The sequence below is a fragment of the Myxocyprinus asiaticus genome, chromosome 10, assembly GCF_019703515.2.
Source record: "Myxocyprinus asiaticus isolate MX2 ecotype Aquarium Trade chromosome 10, UBuf_Myxa_2, whole genome shotgun sequence".
Lineage (NCBI taxonomy): Eukaryota > Metazoa > Chordata > Actinopteri > Cypriniformes > Catostomidae > Myxocyprinus > Myxocyprinus asiaticus.
The window spans coordinates 43,799-53,428 of NC_059353.1; the positions used below are offsets into that span (position 1 = coordinate 43,799).

General features: G+C 42.2%; 1 protein-coding gene across 1 annotated transcript; it reads right to left on the reverse strand.

Moving 5' to 3' along the window:
• Window positions 1–734: 734 nt before the first annotated feature.
• On the reverse strand, window positions 735–6,005 carry LOC127446853 (uncharacterized). Its single transcript, XM_051708145.1, has 3 exons — window positions 5,876–6,005; window positions 2,035–3,611; window positions 735–831 (listed from the first exon to the last, which is right to left on the reverse strand). Exon 2 carries the CDS (start codon window positions 3,593–3,595, stop codon window positions 2,708–2,710), a length of 888 nt encoding a protein of 295 aa, XP_051564105.1. The 5' UTR covers window positions 3,596–3,611; window positions 5,876–6,005; the 3' UTR covers window positions 735–831; window positions 2,035–2,707.
• Window positions 6,006–9,630: the final 3,625 nt, after the last annotated feature.

Below are 9,630 nucleotides of genomic sequence, written 5' to 3' on the forward strand. Positions count from 1 at the left end.
TTTCTGAGGGCTCTCTGGTGGGGTGTGGAGAGAATAGTGTATTATAGTTAGTATGATTATTATGTGTGTGTATGTATGTATGTGTATATATATATGTATGTATATTTTTTATATATATGTATATATATGTGTGTCGGTTTGATTTTTATTTCTATATATTTTCTTATGTTTGACCACAGGATTGTTTTTTGGGGGGGCGGGGTCGGGGAGGGGGGGTTGTGGAGTTTAAATATTGATTTTATATATATATATATATGTTTACATCTCATTGCTATTGTATGATTTAATAAAAAATGTTAATTACAAAAAAAAAAAAAAGAATAGAAAAGAAAAACATCCTTTACCCAAAGGACAATCAATAACTTTTGCTAAATTGGGATCTAATGAAGAGGCAGTCACTGCTAATTGTCTTTTAAAGGGAGGTAGGTCACTGTAAAATCGTTGCCATTGCAATTTTTAAAAAAAAAATTTTTTATGCACAATTCTGGCCAAACAAACCATTTTCTTTCAAACCGACAATGTTATCTATATAGATATATAGATATTTTTACCGAAAACAGAATTTAAGATATTTTTTTATTTACATAATTTTTTTATATCAGAATTAAAATTCGATCACCCCCACCCCCCTTACCTCATATGACAAGCTTTTGTACTCTTTCAAGCCATATGCGTAAGAACACAAGTGCTTGTCTTTGAATTCTCCGGTCTGATCCCTGTACAGTTTCCCTGCATGCCATGCATTGTCTGGCCCCCTCACTTGACAGACATAGAATTCCTTGCCGGGAGTATCGCCTCCATCGTAAATGAGCTTAGTTGACATCACAGATTCTGTTGAAAAGACAAGAACATATATTATTATTATTATTATTATTATTAATAATAATAATAATAATAATAATAATAATAATAGATTTTACTTTTATCCATTTACAGCCTTGCATTTTATTGGAGCATTCTAAGTGAAGTACCTTTACTTAATACAGTATATATACACCTTATACACATATTAATATATCTAATATATTACACTTATAATTTTTTTTAAATATATTTGGAGGTAAATCTGTTGCTATTCCTAATCTACATTAATGATTTAGATTCTGGTACAGTAAGAAAACTTGTTAAATTTGTAGATGACACAAAAATAGGAGGAGTGGCAAACACTGTTGCAGCAGCAAAGATCATTCAAAATGATCTAGACAGCTTTCAGGACTGGGCAGACACATGGCAAATTACATTTAATAGAGCAAAGTGTAAGGTACTGCATGCAGGCAGTAAAAAGAGGTACTGAAATTGAAGAAAGAATCTATGAAAAAAAAATGTCTTCATCTAAACAATGTGGGGAAGCTATAAAAAAGGCCAACAAGATACTTGGATATATAGTGAAAAGGAATTAAATCAAAGGAATTAATGTTAAAGCTTTACAATGCATTAGTAAGACCTCATCTAGAATATTGTGTTCAGTTCTGGTCATCTCACTACAAAAATTATATTTCTGCTCTAGAAAGAGTGAATTATTTCCGCAGACATGCTAAAATAATTTAATCTTTTCAGTCTTGAACAGAGAAGACTATGTGTTGATCTGATTCAAGCATTCCAAATTCTAAAAGGTATTGACAGTGTTGACCTAGTGAACTTTTTCAACCTGAAAAAAAGAAACAAGGACCAGGGGTCACAAGTGGAGATTAGATAAAGGGGCATTCAGATCAGAAAATAGGAGGCACTTTTTTACACAGAGAATTGTGGGTGTCTGGAACCAACTCCCCAGTAATGTTGTTGAAGCCGACACCCTGGAATCCTTCAAGAAGCTGCTTGATGGGATCAATAAGCTACTAACAACCAAACAAGCAAGATGGGCCAAATAGCCTCCTCTTGTTTGTAAACTTTATGTTCTTATATATACTGTATATATATATATATATATATATATATATATATATATATATATATATATATATATATATATACTAGTTACAGTGTATGAAGGGTGTGAATAACTCTGGAGGCTACTGTAGATACTAAAATTTGTACCTGCTGGTATGCCCATTTTCGCCTCCCATTTGTATGTGACGGTGCTGGAAAGGGGCAGTTGGCCACTGCAGTTCTCCTCCTTGGTGTCAGGAATGAAACGACACTCTCCATTTTGGCAACGCAACTGGTCGCAGGTTTCTCCTGGATGGCCTCTTTGTTCTTCAGGAAAAAGATGTAAGTGACCAAACTCCAATTTTGGACACCGCAAATCCTCTTTACCAGTTTCTGGTCATTAGTTTGGTAGTAGTCTTTCGGATCTGGCACGGAGTAGAAACCGGTAATGTGACGCACTATCGCATTATTCATTCTGGACGTCAGGTATGTGTAGATCTCCCAGGCATGTCTGCAGACTTCATTCTGATGGCTGTCTGCCATGTCGGCGATTTGATTTTTGACACTTTCATCCACCTCCGCCCCTTTCTCCCTGTGGAAGATGTAAACGCTGTATTTGCCTCCGGCGGTGACCGTCAAGTAGTTGCCGGCTGCTTGCTGGTTTAAATCATCCTTGTTGTGGGCAATCACCGTCCACTCATACCAGTAGAACTTCTCTTCAAAGTTGCACTTGATTGTTGTCACTAGCAGTGCGGTGTTCGACCACTCCATTGCACCGATGATCTTGGCATCATGCAGGGCCCACTTCTCGAAGCCCTCTATGCATTTGTGCATGGCTGACTCAATGGCTGCCAACAGGTTGCTGAACTTGGCTTCGATGTCCTTGGCCTTGGGTGCCTCGTCGTAGCCCTTCATTGCATAATAGTACGTCAAGCTGGAAGCCTTTCGTCATCAGGCTGGTGAAATAGCTGGTGAATTGTGTCACCATCCTCAGGTCCCCCTCGAACTTCTCCACAACCAGGTCCAGCAGGTTCTCCAGAAGTGTTGGGCCCGCCGGCTGTGTCAGGTAGCGGTAGAAGCTGGCCACCGCACCCTCCGTCCTGGTGTTCTCGTAAAATTCGGTGAAGCGCAGCACCAGCTGCTTTTTCTCCTCAGGCGAGGTGGCCACCAGGGAGCTCTGCGTGAATTCCATGAACTTCTCCCAGCCATTCTGGATGTCGACCTCGTCCCAGGCATAGGTGCTGGCATAGTTGTTCCAGCGCATGTCCCGCTGCAGTGAGGAGACCTTCAGTGAGACTTCGTCCAGCTTGCGGTTGACATCAGCGAACTCCTTCTTCAATAGTGTCATCACTGGGTCCTCCTGCGGGATGAAGGCAAGTAGACAGCTCACCACGGAACCCAAAGCACTGAACGTTGACAGGAAGGGGGTCATGTACCGGATGCTCTTGAGCAGCAAGGCAACTCTCTTGCTCGGCAACTTCTGCACAGTGGCAATCTGCTGCTTCTGCGTCTCCGTGTCCGGCTCCATCTGCATCACCAGCATCTCGGCCCCCTTCTCTGGGCTAGCCTTGAACTCCATCCAGGAGAGGATCGCTGACGTAATGCTGTTGGCTGCGGTGATGCTCTTGTCAACTTTGTCCCTGGTCTCGAAAGGCAACTCCACCTCAGAGAAGCTGCCGTCGCACCAGAGCAGATAAAGGCACAAGTCCAGGGTCTTTGAGATAGCCATTTCTGGGAAAGACTCTCTGTTTAAAAAAAAACAAAAAAAAAGAAAAAAACAAAAAAAAAAACATTCCAAGAACTGTTTGCCAGAATGTTTTGTTTTTTTTGCACCAAAGACACACACACACACACACACACACAACTGTACACAAACAATACCATTTACAGGCTCTTCCCATGAAAAATAAAATGTCCAAAGAAAGGGGTTGTTAAGTGTGCGAAGTCAAGAATATGAACCTATACTGTACTAATTTATTCTGAACACCCCCTTTAATCCCCATAACAGAAGCATCTTCATGAGGATATGTCAACGTCACCAGGATACTTCACAAAAGTAGCCAAACAAACAATTTTATGGGCAGGTACTCTAATGGTCGGCTCTGTATTGACAGGTAGGGTGATGTCATAGTGCAATTAAAGGGATGCACTGTAATTGTCAGCACTGTACTGTATGGCACAGGGACGTCAGAGTGCTATTAAAGATAGGTACTGTAGTAGTCGGTGCTTTAATGGGCCCCATAGTTTTGTCACCCTAACTGTATATCCTTTTTAATGGGATGAGCCTGTCAGCAATTGTTCATTTGCTTATGCACTTGCTGTAGCTTTGGGCTGTCCCAGCTTCAGAATGCATGGGATTTGTAATTGTGACAAAATACATTTAAGGAATTCCATTGTACTGGTCTTCTTTAGCAATACCCACTAACAGCATTATTGAATGCTATTGTACTGTAGTACTGATTGTAAATCACTATAGTAATGATACCATAGTATGCTATAGCATTGCTACTGTGGTGTGTTTTTATTGCAGCATACTGTGATACTGCTTATGTAATAAGCTTTCAATCGGAGTAGATGGACACTAAGCCGTTAAGACTCAAGAACTCAACCTTAGGAGGTGAAAAGCTGTTCAATTGAAACCCTGGTAATAGCCCAGTAGTTGTGTTGCATCATTTCACTATTCATAACTTAATTCTGCAATATGGGATACAATTACAGCATAATAGTATGGATTGGTTATCACATTTGTGAAGAGCAACATAAATTGCAAATTGTAAGGATGAGGTAGGCTGAGTGGGATCCATTTGTGGATGTCTATTAGAGGGGTTGCTCAAACAATTCAAACAGTATTCTTTAAACGTAGTCAGGTCACAGGCTTGGGTCAAAACAGATAAATCAGTCCTCAGGCAACAAATCCAAAAAGAGTAATCCAGAGATGTAAATCCAGCAAACGTTAGCAATGGTTATAACAATAGACAAAACAATGGCAGAGAAACAACACTTGGTAAGGCAGATAACTGGCAATACTTCGCAAAGTGATACTGTGGGCATATGGCTTATATACATGGAGAATGTCCAAACAGGAACTGATGTGGCAGGAACAGGAAGTGATAAGAGTTTAATATTCCGGTGAGGGCTCCCTCTGGTGGATGGGAGCCTGTTCAGACGTTACACATATGGGTTTGTTTGTTTGTGCAAAAATATATTAATGCAAACTAGTTTGTAGAACACATACAATTTGATTTTTTTTTTTTTTTTTTTTTTTCTAAACTTCTAATGAATTAGATGGTTTTTGTGGGGTGTTCATGGAGAATAGATGGAAATTATTCATGGTCTTGCATCAATTATAATAACATAAGTATATAATAACACAAGTATATTAATATCACATGTTTTTCTTACCTGTTGTGCTGAAATACATTATATAAAAAATCTCTGAAATCTCTAATTTCAGTGTTACACGTTCTTTGCATTTGAAATCAATGTTTCAGTGTGAAACTACCTGTATGTATTTTTAGTATTTTGCAAATATAAAAAAATTGTATTTTTTTATACAAAATACTTACAAGATAGCCTTCAAAATACAAATTGTAAAATTTAATGAAAATACGTATTTTAAATACATGCATTATATATATGTGTGTGTTTGTGTGTGAATTTAATATTACTCAATTAATCAAATATATATTTAACATATATAGAAAGGGAACAAATATGAACAATGCATGAAATACTTGGATATTATATTTTACATATAGCATTTTTTCAAGAAATTTATGAGGATCATACATTTCTTACCATATATTACAAATATATGTTTGCTCCATGTGGACAAGGGCTTATGAAGTTGCAGCATTTAGATTTCTTTGTTATAATAATATTAGAAACAAGAATAACTTCACTAAGTTCTGTTTAAAAAACTACAAACTGATAGAAAACAGAATTAAAAATGAGATAAAGCCATCTCTAGTTGGTTCAGAATCTACACATATGGGTTTAAAACTCTTACCTTTCACTTCTTTTTCCCCTCTGCAAGCTCTTCTGTGATTCGATGCTGACTTGTCTTTTATACTTTGATTTTTGTTTAAATGCTGTGTTTCATCACTCTCTGGTGACTTTCACCATTTTTGTTTTATTTGGCTGGTCCTGTTTCTTTTGCTCCAAAGTAAACTTGTCCCTAAATCAACAGTTTGCAAAGGTTAAACAATTAAAGCTTGGTTAATATTTGTTACAGTACTTCAGTTCAGTTTGAAGGTTTTATAAATACATCAGTTTGCTGACCTTTAATGTCTAATATTTTTTCAGGCTTCATGTGTAAGAATGCATGTATGGAATTTATTATAACCACAATGTTACAGGGCTGAAAACAACTGGAAAGAGTATAAATAAAGGCAATTATTATTAGTTCAGTTAAGGGTTTGATTAAGCAGTTACGAGCTCAGAGAGAAAATAAACAATGCACCCACATGTCTGATTTTGTATATTTGTGAGGACTTCCCATTGACTCTCATTCTACTGTAATTTAAGGTTTCTCCAATCTAAGAAAACTCCACATTGGACAAAAGTTGACAACAAGCAAAGTATTTTGGCACTTTTAGTTTTGTTTGTTAATACTATTTACATTTGAAAGGTTTTTTTCAACCAAAACGCACCTCAAAATTTGTCCTCACAGGTATAGAAATACAAGTACACACACACACACACACACACACACACACAGACACACACATTTGTCTTGCTATATTTGTGGGTACTCCCCATTGACTCTCATTATATTTTTATTTACTGTATCTAACTCCAATCAATCAGACCAAACACCACACAGGACAAATGTCGAAACCAAAAGCCTATTTAGTTGATAAAAAGCTGTTTAACAAATTGGGGACGAATGGACATTTTCCAAAATTTTGTCCCCACACTGATTGCAATACATGTCCACACACAGCTGGAAGGATGGACAAATGTCCTGTGAGAAGACCTGCTTTTATACAACTACAGCATTCTTGGAAATGGAATGAGTCCTTGGCAGTGTTTCAAGTCAACACAAAACAAGAACAACACCAGATAACCTGTACAAACCCAGAACATATTGATTTAGTAATTTATGTATTGCATTTACATAGTGCTTTGCATTCAGAAGAATCACAAAGCAACACATATCAGAAAGTAAACATATAATATAAAAAACCTTGACATATTACCACACTGTGACTGCACATATACAACCAACAATCAAACAAACAAACACAAATTGTGAATAATGTTCTATTTTTACACACACAACTTTATAGACTGGAGACCTGGGACAAGAAATGGTTGAAATGGGTGCTGAAAGATTTTGTTTTAAAATATATCACTGCAAAAACCGTCATGGTTACTGGTGTAACCTCCGTTCCCTGATGGAGGGAACGAGACTTTGGTGTCGATGTAGTGACACTAGGGGTCACTCTTGGGAGCCCGAGACACCTCTGGTCTTTGATAAAAGGCCAATGAAAATTGGCGAGTTGTATTTGCATGCCACTCCCCTGGACATATGGGTATAAAAGGAGCTGGTATGCAACCACTCATTCAGGTTTTACGCTGAGGAGCCGATATAAGGTCCGGCCATTTCAGCGGGTAATTCAGCGTTGTGGCAGGCGGGACCAACGTCTCGTTCCCTCCATCAGGGAGCGGAGGTTACACCAGTAACCATGACGTTCCCTGTCTGTCATTCACTCGACGTTGGTGTCGATATAGTGACACTAGGGGTCCCTATACAAAACGCCACAAGGCTGAACTGTGTTACATGAACTGGCGGTGTGTGTGGTGGGCAGACTTGCTGTGTGCCTCATAGCCAGCACACCAGGTCGACACGTAACCTCCCCCAACACAGTTATGAGTGTCGAACGGCCCTTTTTGGGGACAAGTCGACTACCCAAAGATAGAGACAGGCTTAACCCAGTCGTGGCCTCTTTTCCCCTTCTCTCTTTCCACTCCCTAAAAAAGAAGGGGGATTATCCGACTGGGCCACCAGGTCTAGTCAGGGGGTGTCCCTCCCAAGGGCTACAAACATGGAGACTGGGGCAGAGGGGCTCTGCCCAAGGAAGACGCAGTTTGCCAGCAGGGAAACGAACTAGTGGAAGTTATAGATCGCATGGGGTTAGCCTTACAGGGAACCACCACATGCGGAGCACCTACCCCAGAACCGGACTCTTAGTTAGCATGTGTACTGGGCCGGCAGCGAGTCTCTCCGAAAACTCGACTGCCACAGGGCTAAGAGGAAGTCAACCAGGGAACAAATTTTGTGAACACTACTGGAAATTAACGGCGCATTTCTTCAGCTCAAAAGGAGGTGGAAGGCGCTATGTGCAAGCGATACACCCAGCCCGCTGCTGTCGCAGAGATCTGGGCGCGGGTGCCAGATGGTGCCCCTTCTCTGAGAAAGAAGGTCCTCCCTCAGGGGAATTTGCCAGGGGGGAGCTCTCGCGAGGAGCGTGAGGTCCGAGCACCACATCTGGGCGGGCCAGTAGGGTGCTACCAGGATGACCTGCTCCTCATCCTCCCTGACCTTGCACAGGGTCTGTGCAAGCAGGCTCACTGGGGGAAACACATATTTGCGAATGCCAGGGGGCCAGCTGTGTGCCAGCGCGTCTATGCCGAGGGAGGCCTCGGTCAGGGCATACCAGAGCGGGCAGTGGGGAGGATTCTTGGGAGGCGAACAGGTGCACCTGTGCCTGTCGAATCGACTCCAAATCAGCTGGAGGGTAACCTGTTGTGACGGCGCGTCTGCCGTAGTGTTGAGGTTGCCTGGGATGTGATGGCTTGCAGCGACTTGAGGTGCTGCTGACTCCAGAGGAGGATATGGCGGGAGAGTTGTGACATATAACGAGAGCGCAAGCCACCTTGGCGGTTGACATATGCTACCGTTGTCGTGTTGTCTGTCTGAACTAACACGTGCTTGCCCTGGATCAACAGCCGAAACCTCCGCAGGGTGAACAGAATTGCCAACAACTCGAGGCAGTTGATGTGCCAATGCAGTCGCGGACCCGTCCAGAGGCCGGCGGCTGCGTGCCCGTTGCAAACGCGCCCCAGCCCGTTTTGGAGGTGTCTGTTGTGACCACGACGCGCCTGGGGACCAGTTCTAGAGGAACACCTGCCCGTAGGAACGAGAGGTCGGTCCAAGGGCTGAAAAGACGGTGACAGACCAATGTGATGGCCACGTGGTGTGTCCCGTGGCGCCATGGCTGTCTCGGGACTCGAGTCTGGAGCCAGTGCTGAAGCGGCCTCATATGCATCAACCCGAGCGGGGTGGCCACCGCCGAGGATGCCATATGTCCCAGGAGCCTCTGAGGGAGTTTCAGTGGAACCGCTGTTCCCTGTTTGAACGCCTTCAAACAGGCCAGCACCGACTGGGCGCACTCGTTTTTAAGGCGCGCCGTCAAGGAGACTGAGTCCAACTCCAAACCAAGAAAAGAGATGCTCTGAACTGGGAGGAGCTTGCTCTTTTCCCAGTTGACCCGAAGCCCTAGTCAGCTGAGGTGTGAGAGCACCAGGTCCCTGTGTGCGCATAACACGTCTCGAGAGTGAGCTAGGATTAGCCAGTCATCGAGATAGTTGAGAACACGAATGCCCACCTCCCTTAACGGGGCAAGGGCAGCCTCGGCGGCCTTCATAAAGATGCGAGGAGAAAGGGACAGGCCGAAAGGGAGGACTTTGTACTGATACGCCTGACCCTCGAACGCGAACCGCAGGAAGGGTCTATGTCGAGGAAGGATCGAGGCGTGG